The sequence below is a fragment of the Trichosurus vulpecula genome, chromosome 7 (assembly GCF_011100635.1).
Source record: "Trichosurus vulpecula isolate mTriVul1 chromosome 7, mTriVul1.pri, whole genome shotgun sequence".
NCBI lineage: Eukaryota > Metazoa > Chordata > Mammalia > Diprotodontia > Phalangeridae > Trichosurus > Trichosurus vulpecula.
The window spans coordinates 113,058,878-113,080,503 of NC_050579.1; the positions used below are offsets into that span (position 1 = coordinate 113,058,878).

The window sequence follows — 21,626 nt, forward strand, 5'->3', positions numbered from 1 at the left end:
TTTGTTACAGGAGCGGGGAAACAGCTGTTACTGATTAGAGAATCAAGGAAGGTTTTGTGGAAGGGTTTATAGTTTTTAGTTAGGCTTTAAAGAATGTATAGGGATTCAACCGACAAAGAGGGAAAAAAAAGAAAGACATCTGAGGCACAGGGAACGGATGAGTGAAAGTACACAAGTAGGTAAGCTCAAGGCATCCTCAAAGGACGTGGGCCGGTTTGAATGGATCAGTAAGCTTACAGAGAGGGAAAGTGCTACCAGATTGTGGAGAAGGATGAATGCCAGGCAAAGGAGTTTGAACTCTACTCAATGATCAATATATTTCTGAGTAAAAAAGTGATGTAACAGGCCCTGTGCATAAAGATCAATCCAGCAGTCGTATGAAAGATGGATTGGGTGGTAGAGAGGAGAAGCTGTTGTAGTAGTCCAGGATTGTGAAAATGAGGGTTAGTATTAGAGTGGTGGCAATATGATAGGGCTGGGGTGAAATCTGAGAGATAGAATCGTAGGGTACTGTAAATGCCTTGATATGAGATGAGGACAAGAGAAGGGTCAAAGTTATTACCAAAATTTTAAACGATGGAAATAAATGATTAGGCAACTGGGAAATATTGAAGTCAGAAGGAAACAGGTTTAGTGGGAAAATAATGACTCCATTTTTGAAACAGTGAGTTTGAGATGCCAGTATATCATCCATCCATCCGTCCGTCCATCCATCCATCCATCCATCCATCCATCCATCCATCCAATAAATTAATATTTATTAAATGTCTATGCTAGGAGTTGGAGATATAAAGACAGAAACTAAAGTTTCTTCCCTCAATAAAATTATATTCTATTGGGGAGATATAAGATATACATAGACAAAGATATACAAAGTAATTTCAGGAAGGACAGAGTCCTACAGGGGACTCTGCAGAGGCCATAAGTAGGATAAGAGAATTATAGATTCGGAGATAGAGAAGCATATTAAAATGCCATGAGTCTGGTCTTATTGATGAGGAAACTGAGACCCAGAAAAGATGAATGACCTGGCCAGGCTCACAGTCAAATAAACACGTGAGGAAAGACTTGATTCCAAGTCTTTCAAGGCTCCAAATCCAGTGCCCTCTTCACTCTACCACGTCTCCTCAAGAGGTGGTATCAGAGTACTTTAAAGGAAGCTGGAGATTTCTGGGAGACAAAAATGACAAGCAAGTGCATTGCAGACAGAAAAGAACCTTCTTCTGCAAGGTAGAAGAAAGAATTTTGTACACAGAAGACAACTAGCAGTGGGTCAGTCTGACTACAGCGGAAGCAGTGTAACAATAAAGAAGCCAGGATAGGAAGGGGGATCAAGGTTACAGAGGGTTTGTCATTATGTCTGTCTAGTAAGTCTATTATGTGAGGCTGAAAGCACCACTGAGTATTTCTGCATAGGGAAATAATATGATCAGATCTCTGTTTTAAGAACAATAATCGGTTAAGCTGTGTGCATGGGCTGGATTGGCAACTGGATGAGACTAGAAGCAGGAAGATTGGTTAGGAGGCTATGACAACAGTACAGGAAAGAGTAGATAAGAGTCTTTCTTAGCTAGGGTGGTAGCAGTAAGAGTGGAGATAAGGTGCTATGTATATATTTAACAGAAGTCAGTTGGAAGGGTGGGTCTAGCTCAGAAAAGAGGTTGCAATGTGAACTATAGTTCTGAAAGTCATTTGCACAGATGTGATAGCTGAATCCAAGATTCAACAGATTTCCAAAGTAGAGAAGGTTGAGAGAGTAAAGGAACACAGAACTGCAGGAAATACCACTCCTGGGAGATCAGAAAGAAGATAGAGATGGAACAATCAGAGGGATAGGAGAGGAGCCGGGAAAGGATTATGATGTGGATAGCTAGGATGGAAAGTGAACTCAGAAGAATGGGTAGTTAATAGCATCAAATGCTCCACGGATGAAAAGGGGAAAAAAAGGATGAGGATTTAACTTAAGGATGGAATATAGGCTCTTAGAAGGCATTCCACATGAATACAAAAGCTTGGAAGGTTCACATGGATAAATGTTTATTTGACCAGAGCATGGGACAAAGCTGGAATGTAGAGATAAAGGGGATAATTGGGAAAGGGAGAAGACGGCAACTACATGAGGTACTTAAGAGTTTTGTAAGCTCCCAGAAACATTCTAGGCAAACACCTCCTGATATTTTTTTCTAAAATAAATGTGTTGGTGAAATTGCATTCACTTCACTTCCTTTACAAGAGGTACTAAAAAAAAATCTTATTTTTAAAAGAGGTGAATTGAAGGAATAAGTCCTGTCATTAAAGGTCATTAGAGTACAGAAAAAGATAAGACTTTTAATATTTTCTATCTATCCATTCTGAGGCCTCACTGGAAACTTGGACTGTGAATTTAGACCATGTGAAGCAGTTACTGCCAAAACAGACTTTGGGGCTGAGTCATTTGTTCTCATTTTATAGCTCATAAAATCTTAGGAGACTGTTACAGACTTGCCAGCTGTGTACTGGACAGGCAGCTGAGCCTCTTGAAAAAAAGCTGCTGTCACTACTAACCCAAAGAAGACAGCCTGAAGATTCCTTCTATATGTAACAGAGCAACATCTCCTTTGCTCTTGTGGCTCAACATTCCTAAGCACTAGCAAAGGCATGAGGGGTTTTTTTTTGTGCCAGTAATTCATGAGTTTGTGATGTTTTTGTTGTCCACTGGCATGGAGCTTCCAAGGAAGCTAATGTAAATGGTATGGTGATGGCAGCTGTCCAAATGAAGGGAATTAGAGGGAATCTGGCTCATGGACCCATGAAGTCAGACAGTGAGACCAGTTGAAATCATTCTTGTGTCTAGTTTGAACCCTTATTTTTCTCATCCTGCATCAAAGTCTTACAGCATAAACCCTAGAGCTAGAATATTGCTAGACCTCCTCAGAGACCTTGTGATTGCCAGTTTTAACAACATACATGCTTCAGACATCACTTCCTGCCACTGGACTGCCAGCTTTTTCATATGTCTGCCTGGTTCTTGATCTTGGTTTGTGTACATTAAGTTCCTAACCTTTGCTTACACAGTAACTTCTCTGCTGGTCCCCTTTTTCTAACTGGCTGGTGGTGAGTGGAGAAGGTGATTCAATCAGCACAATGGACCTTGATCAGTTACAGCCCATACTAGCAGGGTCTGGGGGAATATCCAAATTCCCCAACTATTGTAACCTGAAAATTAACTCTTTTTTCCATTGAAAATGTGGTAGAAGGGATAATCACTTTATCCTTTAATTTTCCTTTGAAGTCTGCAATTCTAAAAACATTCTTTTCTACATAAGAATTAAGCTTTTACATTTTCCCAAAGCTTTCTCACATCGCTTCCTCCAAACTCTTCCACACTGTTCTCTCAAGCTCTTCGACAATATTCTTCCTTTCTTATTGTTTCTAATTTCTCTTAGATTCTGAGAATCATTTTTTTTCTGCTCATATTATTTTCTAAGGGCACTTTTAGAAACTACCTTCAATTGCCTTTATCTACACCAACAATAATACATGCAGAAAAGAAGCAAGCAAGAGTGCTTTGGGAGTTCTTCAAGCACTGCTCTTTTCTTGAGCATACAACCAAACCTTGTTTCCTATTAACCTATTTGGCTGATCCTACAAATTCTTTCTGTAAACAGGATGACAACAATTGGAAAAATAGAGTATATGATACACTTTACATTTAGTCAATCAGATGCCAAATCAATAATCAAGAAGCATTTATTAAGTGCTTACTATAGGCTGTTCCTAAAGTCTGGACACACAGGCAAAAATGAATATTTTCAAGAAATGAAATGAATGAAATTTTCAACCACATTTTGTTTAACTGGAATATTAACAAATAACATCTTCAATGTGATTTCCATCATTCGTAATGCAAAGGTTGATGCACTTTGCAAGATTCACATGAACTCAATGCAATAACTCCACATTGCCATCAATTTTCTTATGTGTCCGGACTTTAGAGACACCCTGTATATTTCAGCTATTGTACTACACACTGGGGAATACAAAGAGAGACAAACTCCCAAGTGTTTCAGAGGAAGAATCTCTGTTTTGGATAAAATTGCTACCACAATAAATCCTGTGCTGGGCAAGTATTAATAAGAGTCATTTTTCAGAAGTCTCAAGAAGTACTTCAATGTAACACTTTTCTAAGCCATCAGTTCTATGACAGGCAATGGAAGTGGTTTCTAAAGTTTCTATTATCTGGTGTTATTCAAGTGCCGGTGGTTGAATGAAAAGGGTATCTCAATTTAGTTCAAATATGTAAACGGTCCTAATTTCACACTGTTCCTCAGACTTTTAAATGATTACTTAGTACTAAAAAGGCAATGGCCCACCATACTCTTATTCTTTAATGGAATCCTTTTAAATTGTACTGAAGCGTAATATCTGAAAAAAGTTTTTATACTGCTTCTCTGTGTTATGGCTTGTTTGTTCGACAAATGGGAATGAGAAGTATAGCTACTTCGTATGCTGACATGTTTCATAAGCAATTCCCATCATAATTAATGAGGCAAACAATACAAACTGCAGGGACATAAGCAAACTTTGATGTGCAGGAGGCTTTAAGTATCAGACTAAGTCTATGGATTCACTTCTTTAGATATTTAGCCCAATATTAAAAAAAAAAACCAATGAGTAAGAGTGGTGAACTTTGAAGAATAACTTACAGCATAAGGCTTTCTGTAATCTTCGGATTTTAAAGCCTGTACGGTAGGCAGAGAAGCGTATATTGTTGAAGTCACCTGAAATAGCAAAAACAAAAAACAGAAACTGTTTTTGAAAAATTGTTATTTGGCAAACACCAAGACTATATTTGAATAGTCGACTAGTTTCAAGATGAAGTTGAAACAGTGCACACGACACCCTAAGTTTCTAATAAGTAACATGCATCTAGCACTGGGAGAACAAAAAAACCAAAAATAAAATTATGACCCAAGTTTACAACACTTACTTTAAAAAATCATTCAAAATAGCCATGAGATATTGTGTTGTTATTAAAAAAAAACTTTATAAGCAGAAATACACACAAAAGCTACGAAGATGACCAGAGTGGATAAAGCTAACTTTGCAATTGTGAGAATCTGGGTTCAAATCCTATCTCAGACGTTAATTAGCTATATTCATGAGCCAGAGTTTTCTCATATGTAGAATGTGGGTAAAAAGAGCACCTACCTTCCAAGGTTATCATGAGAATCAAATGAAATAATGGGAAGAATTTTGCAAAACTTAGAAATACAATATACATTTTAGTATTACCATAAAGTACTTTGGGAGTCTTGCAGTATCTTATAAATTCAGCTATCATTATTATTTTGGACCTGAATTTCATCGTGGGTATGAGTGAGGAAAAACAGTAATGATAGGCACATTCCACTCTTCAGCTGGGATACTGAACGGTTCTGTACTTGCTGAGGACGGGGTGAAGGGGTGGGGGTGGGCATCACAAAGCCTATATCACTTGAACTGAGGTCATCCTAATTCCAAGGCCAGCTGTCTAGTCATTGTGACTTTCTTTATCAATAATTATTATTATATCATTTCTATCCAGCCAAAAAAGGAAGGGTTCAGAGATAAGGAATGCAGTACTTTGTATTCTTGATTAGATGAAAAGGTGTGGAAAGATTAGTGAACTTGGAGTCAAATTTGCAGCCCCACTTCCTGCTGTTCACAGCTGGGTCCCAGAGACATTCTTCCTGCTCCAGTGATGGCTTTCCAAAGCATAGTCAAATCTACTATCGATCACCTTGTTCACTCACCTAGACAATGGAAAACTTTCTGCCTTTTTTCCTTAGCTTGCCAGCTATTAACTTAGTTCTGCAACTTGCTACCCCTTTTCTGAACTTCTCCCAAGAGTGGTCTGATTATTATCTACTACTATCACTCTCCTTTCTAGGCCATTCTACAAAATGCTGCTAAATTAAACTTTCTGAAACCTTTCTCTAATGATGTCACTACCTTGTTCAAAAATTTTCTTTTTTAATTTCTCTTTGCTTATTGAACTAAATCAATGCCTGGATCAAACAACAAGCATTCATTAAGCACTTGCAGCGTGCCAGGTACCATGCCCAAATACTGGAGATACAAAGACAGGCAAAAGAAGGGAAGAGCATGAAGTCAAGTGTCAGTGGATGGTATGAAATGTGGAAGATTAGGAAATATGAGAAGATTGGAAAGGCCAGGACAATCTAGGTTATGAAGACCTTTAAATGTTAAAGACTTTACATTTGATTTTAGACATAATAGGAAGCCACTGGAGTTTACTGAGATGGAGGGGAGAGGTCAGGATTACTCACATGAACATCCTGTTCTTGGCACCTGAGCAAAGGATGGATTAGAGTGAGAAGAAACTTGATGTAAGGAAATCAACTAGGAAGCTATTGAAATAGTCCAAGGGAGAGGTGACCAGGATCTAAACTATGGTGGTGACTTCAAGTAGAGAGAAAGGGACAAATACGAGAGATCTTATGAAGGTGGAAATTATGACATGTGTCAGGTTCACTGTATGAGAAAGATGAGCGACAGTAAAGAGAGGATGATGACAGATTACAGGACTCGGTGACTAGGAAGGTAGCTGCACCTTCTATGTTGTTATTGCTCAGTGACATCTGACTGTGACCCCATTTGGAGTTTTCTCGGCAAAGATATTGGGATTGAGGCAAACAAGGTTAAGTGACTTGTCCAGGGTAATGTAGCTAGTAAGTATCTGAGTTCACATTTGAACTCAGATCTTCCTGACTCCAGGCCTGTTACTCTATCCATGGGAAGAAGGGATAGGTTGCAGGGAAAGATGTTAAATTCTGATTTGGATATGTTGAGCTTGAGATGCCAAAGGGAAATCCATTTTGAGGTGTCCAAAAAGCAGCTGATGATTCAAGACTACAGCGTAGAAGACATATCAGGGCTTGAAAGGCTTCTCAGAGTGGCAATCAAAGCACTCTGCTCCCTGGGTCCTCATCTATCCTACAAGGAAAACTAGTCATATTTCCTAGACAAAATTTCTTGCCTCTGCATTACAGTTCATAAAATTCCCACCAAATGGAATACTTTCATCTTCATCTCTGTAAATTTTATCAGTTCTTTCAATCTGTCTTTGAAAGCTACCTTCTCCATGAAGATGTCTCTGATCCTTCCAAGTTATACACTATCTCCTCTCAAACACCCCGAGCTCTGTAGAGTAGAAAGACCACTAGACTTAGATGCATTACAACCATCTGAATATATACCTTAACAAGACTGTTGGGAAGATTTGTAAATTTTAAGGGGCTATGTAAATGTGAGTTTTATTAGCATGTGTTGAATTTGGTCATCTTTTTTATGGGGTTCTAATTTGTATCATATTATCTTATATAAGATTGTCTTATATATAATATAATTGTCATATATATGACGTATATTGTCTTATATATTTGTCTTACATCCCTCTTAAGATTGTGAGATACCTAGAAGTAGGAAATGCATATAGACTATCCTAATATCTACTGTAGCACTTAGGGAAAAAATGTTTCTGAACAAAATGGATGTGGGATAAATAATTGCTGAATGACTGGGGCTCCATTTCTTTTTTTTTTTTTAACTCCCTTAATCCCATTTACTTCAACTCTATCCCTATAATGTCCCACTACAGATTTCATTTCCCCTTCCACTGGGCTTCTTTCAGTGTAAGCCTCCATAATGGAAAATTTCCTTTCATCCAAAACCTTTTCATTTCTCTACTTCCATCCATCATGTAGCAATCACTAAGGTCTGGCTCTCTCCTAAAAAGTACATCCCAGGACACTCATTCTAGTATTGGCTGCACTTTCACACTCACACTCCACGACTCACTTACTACACTTAGAATAGTTCTTGTTCCCCAATGCAACTTACATACTTTCCTCCTACCATGATCACTCAGCAACATATCCTCCTGGGGTTCATTCTCTACAGCTTTTTAAGCTGTCCTTTATTTCATTAAGGAGAACTTTGTAACTGAACCTCTACAAGTCTTTTGTATGCTTCAGTCAATTGACTCCCAGATGCTGTATGCATTTTGTAGTTGTGTGGAATGGCATTTCCCTTTCTATTGTGGTTTCTTGGGTTTTATTATTATTATAGAGAAATACAGTTAAATTTTGAGGGTTTATTTTGTAGCCTGTAACATTGTTCCAGCTAATTGTCTTAATTACTATCTTTGCCGATTCCCTAGGATTTTCCAAGTAAACCATCATCAACAAAAGGGACAGTTTTGTCTCCTTTTCTCCTCTCTTTATAACTCCAATATTTTCTCTATTATCTTATTGTCATTTAGCATTTCCAGAATTATATTAAATAATAGTAGTAGGAGTGGGCCTTCTTTTATATCCATATTTACTAGAAAAGATCCTGGTCTATCTCTATCATGTATGATACTTACTCTTGGTTTTAGATAGTTAATTTTCTTAAATCACTAGCTGGTGATTTGGGGGGGGGGCACACCTCAAAATCTAGATTTCTTTGGCATCTCAAGCTCAATATATCCAAATCAGAATCCCCCCCCCCCAAAATTTTTCTATTACTACAGAGGATGCAGCTATCTTCCTAGTCATCCAGTCTTGGAATTTGTCATCATCATTTCTTTACTCTTTTTTTTAATATCGTGCACTGTCACATATTATAATTTCTACAAAGATTTTTTAATATAAAGAGATACCTCTATGACTATGCTTTGTAGGAGTTTTGAGCATAAATGTGCATTAAACTTTGTCATTTTTTTTACATTTATTGAGACAGTTACATGGTTTTGGAAGTTTTTGCTGTTAATATGATTAATTATGCTTAACTTTCCTAATGTTGATCATTGCACACCTGATACAAATACAATTTGGTCATAATGAGTGAGTTTTTGAACCAATTGCTATAGTAAGTTTGATGGGATTTTATTGAAAGTTTTTGAATTGATATTCATTAATGGTATCTGTCTATGTTTCCTTTTGTGTTCTCTCCCTCCCTGCTTCAGTTATTAAGACTATATTTGTCACATAAAAAGGATCTAGTAGGGAGCTTACTTTGTTGGTTTGGGGGAGTAATTTTTGTAGCATGGGTTCTAATCATTCTTGTAAGTTTAACAGAATTCTCCCCTGTATCCATCAGGACCAAGAGTTCTTCCTTCAATAGTTCTCTTAGAATTAGTTTTATTTCCTTTTCTGAGATGAAGGGCTTTACATTGGTTATCAGTTACTTGGGGTATTTTACATTTTTTGAAGGTTATCTTCTATTCCTTTCATGTTCTCAGTTTTATTAGCATATAACTGTGCATAATATCTTCTGATTATTTTGTTGATTCTGGTTTTGTTATGATTTCACCTTGCTCATTTGCTATTTTATTGCTCTGATTTTCTGCCTTCTTTTTAATTAGATTGGTTAAAGCTTTATCAATTTCATTATCTTTTTCCTCAAAGACACACCTTTTATATTTTACTTATCATTTTTGTAGATTTTCAAGATTTCTAGCTTAATGTATTCTTCTAATTTTTAATATCCCCACTTTTAAGATTACTTAGGTTTATTTGTTGGCTAATTTTAAAAATGCATATTCAGGTCATTAATATTCTTTTTTTTCCACTTTATTAATGTATGTTTTAAGGATATTATTTTTCTCCTAGGGACTGCTTTTTCTGCATGCTAGAAATTTTGGCATGTTTTTTCATCATAATTTTTTTTAAATTACTAATTTCTATATTTCTATGACTTATTTTTTGACCTATCAGATTGTAAGATCCTTAATGGAAAGGATTGTCTTTTGCTTTTCTTTGTATCCCCAATATTTAGCACTGAGTTGAGCAGTAGTAGGCACTTAATAACTGCTTAGTGACCAAATGACCCATTCAATACTTAAGATTTCATTCTTAAGTCTCCATTTGGATCTATGTTTTTTGCTTGTGCTTCCTGAAATGATTACTATTTTTATTGTATTATCATCTATACAGGATGCGCTTACTATTTTTGCCTTTTATATTTGTTTGCAAAGTCTCTGTTCCTCATTACACAGCCAAATTTGGTAAAAATTCCATGTTGTGCTGAGAAATTCATATATTCTTTTTCAGTTTCATTTTAAAGATGCCATTATTCTTTTAGCTCTATTTCCCCCCCAAACTTGTTCATTCGGTATTTTCTGATTCGTTTATCTGTCTGTTAACTTGTCCAAAATTGAGAAAAGGAACAATGAAATCTCCTGTCACCATGATGTTACTGCAATATCTTCTTGCATTTCACTTAATGTATTCTTCATGAATTTAAATGCTAAGGCATTTGGATCATATAATTTTAATGTTGATATTGGTTTGCAGTCTATGGATCCTTTCAACATAATATAATTTTCTTGTTTATCATTCGTAATTTTTGGAGTGTTTCTTATAGCTTTGTCTGACAGGATGATTACAATTCCCATTTTTTTATTTTGAGTTTTTTTATTCCCTTGATGCTTATTAATTTTTTTCTAGACTCTTATTTTTAGTCTGATTTCATTTTCTTTTCTTCAAGGCAATGTATTGTGTGTTTTGTTTTTCTTATCCAATGTTAGTTACTCTTTTTCATTTCACTGGATTGTTTAAAAATCTTCCCCTCTTCTGTCCATCTTAACCACCACTGTGCTAGTCAGTAAATCTAAGTATCATCCTTAATTCTTTAATTCAATGATGCCACACATTTCAGTTTATTGTCAAATCCTGTCATTTCTACCTTCGCCTGGGGCACCTCTTTTTATAAAGGGTAAGGGTAAGAGTGTGTGTGTGTGTGTGTGTGTACACACACACGCACGCACACACATGCATGCACACCCTAGTAAATGCCTTTGTCACTTCTATCCTTAGTAGAGTAGCCTGCCAAAAGGTCTCTTCGCCTAAAGTTTCTTTTCACTTGAATCCATCTTCCACTTGGTTGACAAAGTGACTTCTCTAAAAGAACAGGTCTGCCCATACCCCAATTCAGTAAGTCCCAGTGGTTCCCTATTACCTCTAAAATCAAATATAAAATCCTCTGCACTTGCTCTTCCTCTTCCTCCCTCCCTCTTTACTTTGCTGGCTTTCTTCAAAACTCAATTCAAATCCCACCTTCAAGAGGATTTTGTCTAGTGTCCCAGCTACTAATACTTTCCTCTTTAAGAGATTAGTTTGCACTTAATCAAGCAATAAACATTTATTAAGTTCCTACTGTGTGCCAGGCATTGTGCTAAATGCTGAGGATACAAAAAGAGGTGAGACAGACGATGGGGAGGACAACAAACAGAAATATACAGAATAAAGAAGAAATAATTAGTGGAGTACAGGCACCAGAATTTAGAAGAATGGGGAAAGGTTTCCTATGGAAGGTGGGATTTTAGTTGGGACTTAAAGGAAGCCAGGGGAATGAGTAGTTAGAACAGGGGAGGGAGAATATTCCAGGCATGAGGGACGGCCAGAGCCAAAACAGCATGCCCTGTTCATGGAACAGCAATGAGGCCAATGTCGCTGGATTGAAGAGTAAATAGCAGAGATTAAGGTGTAAGAAGACTTTAAAAGTAGGAGGGGGCTAAGTTATAAAGGGCTTTTAATGCCAAGCTGAAGATTTTGCATTTGAAACTGGAGGTTATGGGGAACTCCTAGAGTTTATTTGGGTGAGCCGTGGAGGGAGAATTGTACAGTTGAATTTACGCTTTAAGAAACTCACTTTAGTGGCTGAATGGAGAATGTATTGGAGTGGGAAAAGCCCTGAGGCAGGCAGACCAAGCAGCAGGCCATTGCAATAGTCAAATACAGGGTTGGGGAACCTGCCACCTCAAAGGCACATGTGGCCCTCTAGGTCCTCAAGTGCAGTCCATTGATTGAATACAAACTTCACAAATTGAGATTTGTTCTGTGAAGTTTGGATTCAGTCAAAGGGCTGCACTTGAGGACCTAGAGGGCCACATGTGGCCTTGAGGTGGCAGGTTCCCCACCCCTGGTCTAATAGCAAGGTGATAAGGGCCTGTACTAGAAAAGGGGTAATGCCAGAGGAGAGAAAGAAGAGTATTCCAGAGATATTACAAAGGGAAACCAGTAGGCTTTGGCAACAAATTGGTTATGGGGGAGGGAGGGATGAGAGATAGTGAGGAGTTGAGGATGATTTCTAGGTTGTGAGCCAGAGGGACTAAGAGGATGCTGTTGTCCTACACTGTAGTATGGAAGGTAGGAGAGGGAAAGGGTGTGGAGGAAAGATGAGTTTTATTTTGGACATGTTCAGTTTAAAATGTCTACTGGACATCCAGCTGGAGATGCCTGAAAGGATGGTGGAGATGTGAGAGTATATGTTAGAAGAAATGGCAGGGCATGATAGATATCCTTGAGAATCTTTAGCATAGAGATGAAAATTAAATCCGTAGGAGTTGATGAGATCATCAAGTGAAAGAATATAAAGGGGAAAAAAGAAGAGGGCCCAGGATAGAACCCTGTGAGGCACTATGCTTAGAAGAAGTGACCTGGATGAGGATTTAGTGAAGAAGACTGAGAAGAAGCAGGCTAATAAGTAGGAGAGCCAGGAAAGGGTGGCATCCTGGAAACCCAGGAAAAAGAGAGAATCAAGGAAGAGTGTTAAAAGCTTCAGAGAGGTCAAGGAGAATCAGGACTGGAAAAGGCCATTACATTTTGCAAACTAAGAGATCATTAAAAACTTTGGAGAGAGCAGTTTCAGTGGAACTATGAGGTCAAAAGTCAGACTGTAAAGAGCTGACAGAGAATTGGAGGCATCTATTATAGATGGCCTTTCAAGGAATTTAGCCACAAAGGGCAGAAGAGATATAGGGTGATGGTGGGCCTAGAAGAATTAAGTAAGGATTTTTTCAGGCAGGAGGAGACACAGGCATGTCTATTCTCTGTTATTTTGTACCTCTCCAGCCATACTGTCCCTCCCATTAAAACCTGAGTTTCCTGAGTACAAGTAGACTATTTTTAACCTTTCTTTGTATCTCCAGTGCTTAATTCCATGCTTGGCTTGTAGTAAGCACTCAAGGTCACTGACTGTCTTTAGAGCTATCTAAACAAGGTCACATTTTATTATCAAGTCATCTGGGAGCAGAATTCATCTTCTACATTTTCTCAGTGAATTTTCAAAGAAATACGTTTTTATTTAAAGAATGAACGAATAATATGAAATAATAAGAACTGACGTCCATTTAGAGTTTTAGAGTAATAACTGTCATGCCTAAATTATCTCAAAGGTCAGACTTTTTATGGAGTATACCCTTAATTCTTACCCTTAGTTATACTCTTATGTATAGCTGATGTAATATTAGTAAAGCAGAAAGAGGACTGAACTTGGGGCCAGAAAGTGTTGAGTCTGATTTACTTTACTACTTTTCTGACACTTAATTGTTGTTGTATAACCACTGAGCAAGTGGCTAAAACGTTTTCAGTTTCAGTTTTCTCATCTGTACAATGGAGACATGTATGCTTCTCCTACCTACTTGACAGGGTTCAAGTGAAGTCAACAATTTTTTTTTATTTTTTTTTTTTTAGTCAACAATTATTTATTAAGCACCTGCTATATGTGTGCGACAGTCCCTGTCCCCACAGAGCTCACGGGGGTTAAGGTGCAACATGGTGAGGGATGTTTCATAAACCTTACTGGATTCTATAAATGGTAGGTAATGGTAGGTGTGACTATTATGTCCTCACAAAGGCCCTCTGAGTTAGTCTACAAATAGTGTTATAACACCCTTGTTTACCCTGTTTACATCCTGTTTACACACAAGGAGTACGATACTCAGCACTCTTCCTGGTAGGCATTGGCTAAAGAGAAGAGTCAGGATACACAACATAAAAGTCCTTTATGTTTAACAGAGGTAGACTGAGTAGAAGAGAAGAAAGTGCCTTGTACAACAATTAGATTAACAACACAAAGTATATTTTTGTAGAAGGGAAATCAGAGGAGTCAAATGTCTTGAAATTTCTTTTTAATTCAAACAATTCCAAGCTACACCCAGCCACTTAAGAAAAGAGGTCAACCTATATATTCTCTGTCCTTTTGATGTTAAGTTGTTCTTCAGAATGAACACAAGATGAATATGCGGCTTCTATTTATTTTCTTACATGGAACTCTTTGTGGGAAAGCAGGCTATGTTCCTTCTAACTATACCACATGATACCTGGTATGTTAGCAAAGAGTTTCACTGAATGAAGAGAACACAGAGCTTAGTAGTTTTGATGAATTCCATGAATTATTATTTAATAAAACAATACTCACCAAGGGACTCTAAGAGTTCTGTCATTTTAGGATGATTCCAACATGTTGACTCTGTTTGGTGACTGAAAGAAATGGGTACATTTTTAAAAATACACAAAAATCACACAAAATTAAGTTGCAAGATAAATTTACTTCCAAACTGGCATGGCATCAAATTCCCAAATAGTAAAACCTCTCAATATGGAAATATAATTTAAGAGGGGAAAAAAAACCAGCTTATTTTTTCTTAGCTTGATATTTCATCATTGTTTATAATTCATTAAATACGGCATTGAGAAACTGGACAAAACTACACTGTAATTAAGGAACCTGATGCTCCAACTACTGTTGAGCATCTGGGACTTTAATGACTCATTTGAAAGAGATTATAAATGGAAGGATTTACCTTATTCACTTCAGTAAACTGCAGCTTCCTAGCATAAGCATAAAACATGTAAATCTAAACTTTTGGTTTTTGAATTTCAATTTCAGTTATAACAATCTGGGTCAGGGTACCAGACCTAAAATACATATGTCAGAGTATCCTCAGCCTTTTTTCTGCCCCCAGCCGACATGTCTTTCCTTATCTTACGTCTTTTGTGTTTTTATCATTCTCTCTTGCTTTGCCTGATCTTGCCTCTCCTTTTCCTTCCACTTCTTTCTGTTTTTATGATAATAATTCTTAAAGTATTAGATTTATTGAAATATTTTCCATTTCCTTGCTTTTATGTGAATGTTTCATATTTTCCTTATCCTGAACAGAACATCAAACTTTAACCCCTCTTTTTCACCTCCCATTTAAATCTCTTACTACTTGCACTTGGCATATGATTGTTTAGATGAATCTGTGTCTCTACTACAAAAGAGTTTTCCACCTCTAACCAAGGTCATGTGGTACTTCAAGGATCCAATGACCTGAATTCTCACCAAATTTGGGTATTCTTGCCCAACAATACAGATTGTAAACTACCCAAGACTGACTGCCCTGTGCAACTCTTATCCATGTCTTACCATAAATTTGCCAAAGGAGGTTCACCTACAGTTCTGAGGAACTTCCTCTCATTTTCATGGCATGTGCATGAATATCAATTAAGCACAAAGGCGATCAATAACATCTCATCTTCATCTCATCCTAGTTTTCACTAAGTAACCAATTAATTTTTTTCTAGTTATACCTTTTTCTGGTGACTATAATTCCTACTGTTTCTCCTGTCTAATTCCTTGATTAAGCTGCTGCCTTGCTTATGTCCACCATGTACTATACTTCCATTGCTCTTTGATGGATCCTCAAACTCAATTCTTGTGAGCCTATAGAATTAATACCTTGCAGTATCATATAGTTGCAAGTCATATACATATATTCTGATGAAAGAAGACAGTAGGCCATCTATGCAACTGCCTATCATACTCTGTACAATAATAATTCTTCATCTATTTATTTTATTGAATAGTTTGGCCAAACTCTTTTGAATGATACACTTAGGAGGCAAGGTTTCAGTTCTTGATGCAATCGGCACTTCTAAACTATAGTTTTTCCAGGGTTTATATAGAAAAGTACATGGAATTTATTAAGAATGAACCTTTGTTATGATGGCAAATGGAATCAGATTACAAATTAAGGTTAATTTGGCTACATGTAGGAAATATTTAAGTATAATTTAGAAATAGTTTCAAAAAAAGGTAAATTTGTTAGTAGCCAACATAAGAAGAATCATTTGATATTATATAAACATATTTACATATACAAGATTGTCCATCCCACAAAAAGATACTATTCAAGCTTCCATAGCTTAAAACAACCCTAAGACTTTCGGAACATGGCATATGCATGTGTATGTGTGTGTACGTATAAAATGAAAGGCAGTCAGATTTAATGGACAGTCAACTCTAGAGTTAGGAAGAACTGGGTTCAAATGTCACTTCTTACATATGACAGCTTTGTGAGCTCAGGCCAGACACTTTACTTCTCAGTGATTCAAGCAAGTCCTTAAGACCACCAGGTGCCTATCTAATAAAGGCAGAGGAAATTCCCTAACCCTCTGTACTCCATTGCCAGGAGGGCAATTTTTCATGGTGGGATTACTTCTCTATTTTATAACATCCCTTTTGGGGAGATTAAAGAGATTTCCCCAACATCACATAGTTAGTTGGTGGCAGAAGTAGGACTAAAACCAAGAGGTATTCTCCTTCTTCACTCACATCTGAATATTGCTATGTATAATGTTCTGTAAGTTCCCAACACTCTGAACAAAAATAAATAAAATAAGCAAATGAATGAATGAACAGGTATATCAATTGTATTGTATTGTCAAAATCTGACTGTAGAAGAAGTGAAAAGTGATCCAGACTCTTCACTCAGAGCCCCTGCTTCCCCTCACTCTGAGTTAGAAACTGATGAACAACTCTACCTCTTATTGCCCTGATTCTAATTTTGCAAGAAGGAGGGAAAAAAATTAAGGGTTTGAGCCTAAAATATTGCTGTGGGAAAAATAAAAGTCAAAGAGAGATAATGAATTTTGTTAATGAAGGACTTTATCACCTATAGTTAAGCAAAGCAAGATGTGCTATAGATAAATTACAATTCAAATTATTGCTGGTTGAGTATAAACTTTTAAGAAATAGAGCAATGATTCGTGGTGAAATGACTTCTCTATTTTATATTATCCAAAGATCTTTTTTAAGAGATCAAAAAAGATATTTTCCCAGATAGAGATTTTGAAGATACTAGCTGCAAAGGATATTAAATAAACAAAGGCCTCCGAAGTAAGTCCACTAATTAAAAAAGGGAGAAGGGTGTCTTTGGCAGTTCCCTATCACTCCTACCCTCCCCCCCTAAAAAAACATATAAAAATATACTTTGGCAAAGAAATTCCTTACTCAGCATCAAGGACCTATAGAACAATAAAGGAATTCAGTTTCCAAGGAAGTGTAATTACTTTTCCATCACTGAGGAATGCTCATTAAATGAAATTTGGGTAAGTGGGTTCTGTTATAGCTTGTTTATAAGACATAATAAATGGGCACTTCATCGTGCTGAGTGTTACTGGGATGTATAAAACCGTGTTCAAGTTAGATGGAAAGCAGGAAAATAGGCTACAGGAAGGAAAGTTAACTACAACTTGGCAGGAGAGCAGCTATCAATACTAGACAATCCTGAAATGCCCATTCAAAGGAAAAGGTAAGTTGGGTGGTTACTGTGGAGAAAACAATTTTGGGACCAGAAGCCTGATTGCTAAAAGAGGACAGGCCCAGAAATCCTGTGGACAAGACCTAAAATTAAGAGCTAGTAGAGTTGAACAGGTTAGAATCTGATGAGAACCCATAGTTGATTCAACTAGAAGTAACCAGACTATGACTGAGGCAAGAACTCAAGCAGAAGGAATTTTCCGGAAAGCAACTTTTAACCTTTGGGAATGACCCCACACAAGACCCAAAACAAAACTGTAGAATGTTAAAGCCCTCAGCAATTATCTAGTTCATCCCTATCCTTCACCCATTTTTTAGAGATGAGCGAGAAATAGACTAGATTCAAGCCTTTTGGTAAGTAGGGAATATTCCTTTTTGTATGGGTATCCCCAGAGAGCTGCACATAGTAGTAGCTTAGTCAATGATTGTTGACTGTTAATCCTGAGCCCCAGGCTAGAATTCTTGCTTCTAAATCACATCACCTCCTTGGGAAATAGGCCACAAAGTCTCTGTAGCTTCGTGTATATTGGTGGGAAATGACGGCAATGAAAAAGGCCTCTTCGATCATAAGCTCTCTAATTCAATTCCATTCAAATAAAGGCCTATTTTACCCAAGGGAAGGGGAAACGAAAGTCACAGTTAATCCCCAAACTGAAAAATTCTTTCTTGGAGGATTCAAACATGAAATTTCTTGACAAGTAAAGAAAGCTAAATAACAGTCAGTTTTCATGGTTTCTTTCTGAATTGCCCTGACCACTCTCTTCCAATGTTGGAAGCTACTTCTCTCATATTCTCCTTACCCCGCTTCCATACACAGTGCTTGGAGAAATCCAAACACCCTTGACTCTTCAATGCCACTTCTGGACTCTCACATCCTCTCTTCCTCTGAAGTGCCTGCCTCCAATCAGATCATCAAATGCAGATGCTTATTGTTGTCATTTATCTCCCCTCTCTCCTTATCTTCAATGTCTTAAAAACCTGGCTAACAAGCTTCATCTCTTTAGTTCAATCCTTGCCATTTTCCTAGCTCAATTTAATAAAGATTTATTAGGCATATACATGCAAGCCAATGTGCTATGCATTAGGATGAACAAAACCATCATTGCCCTCAAGGGGCTTACCTTGCCCACTCTTTTGACACCCTGGTTTTCCAGTTAATTAACGACTTCAACTCATGGACACCATCTTTCTACTACCTTAAGCACCCATAGGTTGATGGAGAAACTGGGGAACTCTTGGATTAGCCACACTCTCTTCCAACTTCACCTTCTTTCCCAATGTTTCTGCAAAGCTTCTGACATTCCCAAATCACTTTCTATATTCTGATTTCTCTTGGGCTGAAGAAGACCAAACTGTCTCTACCTCCATTCTACCCTGACACTCCCAAAAGGGAGGGACAAGACTATTTTTTTAAAGGATGATTTTCTTCCATCCCCTCTTTTCTCCCCTTCCAGCCTCAATTCCCTCCATTTGTTCTGGGAAATTCTAATTATGATAGTGGCTTTGTGTTTGTCTGTTTAGTTCTATCTATAAATGGAGTATTGTGGAGATGATGCTCATACACAGAGTTAGTTTCCCATCTGCCCACATTATTTAATTTTTTTTAAAAGCACCATCATCCAAAATTGATCCAACTCCAGGGTTTAGAAATTCCTTTTGATCATAATCTTCTGTACTTGGACTTCTCCCACTGTCCCACTGTTATTGAGCCTGTTCTTAACTCTCATTAGAACCTTCAAGTCCTAGATCCCTCCCTATTGATACTACTTCCCTTCCTTGAACCTACAGTGAGACATTTCAAAATGGCATTGTCTCAGCCTTGCCCATTATATTTCTGCTGCTCCCATTCTATCATTCGACCACCTTGAGCCCTCACCACGTGCTTTTCGTGGTAATGATGACAGGCAGATCTACTACAAATTCATGTCGTAAAATTTCAACCAGGTGACTGCTGTATGGAAATCTTTTTTTTCAATTAAATTAATCTCTAGTTGCCTCACACTCTGTCACACTTTCTACAGGAGCTTCTCTGAACTTTCTAAATCCAAATTTAGTTTTTAATATCCACCACTATGGTACTAACAATGTTCTTTTCAAGGTCACAGATTATGTAAGTGCCATCTTGGAAGGTGTTTTCTCAGTTCTCATTCTTGACTTTTCTGTAGCATTTAACACAGATGACCATCCTATCCTTCTGGATATTTTCTTCTTCCTTGACCTCTAAACACTATTTTTTTCCTACTTCAACCTATCTATGGAATCCTTGGCCTTCACTTGCTCATTCTTCTCCTCCTGTCCTTTAATGATAAGTGCTCTCCAAGGTTCTATCCTCAGTGATCTTCTCGTCACATCCTCATCAGTGTTTCATCAATTATTGTTTTCATGTGAATAACTTCTCCAGAAAAGTGTCTAGTCACACCCATTCATAAGCTTTTTCTTCAGCATTAGTCCAACAACTCCAACTGCTCACTAAATAGCTCTACCTAGAATCATAGGTTCCCAAAGTGGGCCATACTGCTCCCTGGGAGGCATGGAATGATGGGGGGGGTGGGGGCAAAATGTTTTTGAAACAACCCAAATTTAAAAAAAAACATCAAAGGGTTAAATGAAATGTTAATGGGTTAGATTTCCAGCAGGGCGCTGAGTAATTTGTTTTTTGAAAAAGGGGCAGCAGGCCAAGTAAGTTTGGGGACCTCTGATAGACGTTCTACTGATACCTCAAAGTTAATATGTCTAAAACCAAATCCACATTTCCTCCAAATCCGTCCCTATCCTCTAAACATGCTTATGTTTTATTGACAGTACTGTCATTCTGGCTCCAAACCTCCAAGTCATTTTTGAACCTTCCCTCTATCTCACCACTCTGTCATACCCAAATCCTGCAGATTTTACCTCCACAATTACCTGTTGCATCGATCCCCTCCTCTCCCCACAAAGACAATGTAATATCCTGGAAGAAAGGGTTGGACTTGGAGTCTGGGGGGCCCTGGGTCTGAATCCTGCCTCTGTTACTTGCTTTTTTATATGTACAAATCATTTAACATCTCTGTACTTCAGTTATCTCATTTGTAAAATCGGGGATCATTTTGCCTACTTTATAGCGTTATCAGAAGGATCACGTGCAGTAACATATGACTAAAACTTTGTAAACCTTAAAGTAAAAAGTAGCCATCTGAGGCTTTTCTCTGTTTCTCCTTTTCTGGTCCTCTTCTAAGCGGTAGTGGGTGGGAGGCAGGTGCTATAGCAGCCCTAGTACTAGGGTAATCAGTAGCATCATTAAGAATAACAACAGACAACATTTATACAGCACCTTATGGGTTATACAAAGTGCTTACACGCATTACCTCATTTGATCCTTCACCATGACCCTTCAAATGAGGGGCTACTTCTATTCCCATTTTACAGATGAGGAAAGTGAAGCTGAGAAAGAGTCAATGATTTGCTCAGGATCACACAGCTGACAAGGATGTGGGCCAGAATCTGAACTCAGGTTTTGCTGAGTCTGGCTCTAGCACTCTACTATATTACCTCCTGGCATCTGAGAAAAGAATAGTTTCCTCAGAATGCTGTGGGCCAAAGGATCATAGAGGAAATGGCAAAGCAGGAGTGAACGGGAGAGAGAGGAAGGGCAGCTTGGAAGAAGGGGAAACAAAGAATATGAAAGGCAGAAAAGAGGATTCACATTATGTCATTGATTTTGGGCCAAAGAGCCAGGCTAAGCAAGAGTGGTGGTGCGGAACTATAAATAAATCTTCGTTAATGATTTCTTAGTTATCCATGCATGAATTACCATTGCATTCTAGTATACTCCCTCTCACTATAACCCCTACAACTAGTAGCTGGCAATTTTTTTTTCCATAATTATAACCCCCCCAGCTACATATAGTGTAAAAGTACACAGACACCATACTTATCCATTAATATCCACTAATTAGCAAGCAAACCCAAATTTAAAACACAATGCCAAGCCAATTTTCTTTTTGGCAAAGTAAAAAAAGCTTGAGAAAAGCAGCCTCCCTCGCAACCTTGGTACTGTAAAAATAATGCCCTTTCCATTCTTGTTGATCCACTACATACCTTCTACCACAAAGAAAACACAAAAAACAAAATCCAGGCAAGCAGAGGACTAAGGACAGCGTCACAAGTCGAGCATTCCAGTCATGGCCCCAGTATTACCATGCAGTCAGTCCTTGAAAGCTAGCACACTACTGACAGACTCAGAGAGAACATAC

General features: G+C 37.7%; 1 protein-coding gene across 2 annotated transcripts in view; it reads right to left on the reverse strand.

Annotated features, from left to right (window-relative positions):
- UTRN (utrophin) overlaps positions 1 to 21,626 on the reverse strand; it is a 467,326-nt gene that overhangs the window by 89,770 nt on the left and 355,930 nt on the right. For both annotated transcript variants that reach the window (XM_036766848.1, XM_036766849.1), the window contains 2 exons: positions 14,230 to 14,291; positions 4,686 to 4,760 (listed from right to left, as the gene is read on the reverse strand). In XM_036766848.1, coding sequence (XP_036622743.1) covers positions 4,686 to 4,760; positions 14,230 to 14,291 — 137 coding nt within the window. The remainder of the gene's footprint in view (positions 1 to 4,685; positions 4,761 to 14,229; positions 14,292 to 21,626) is intronic.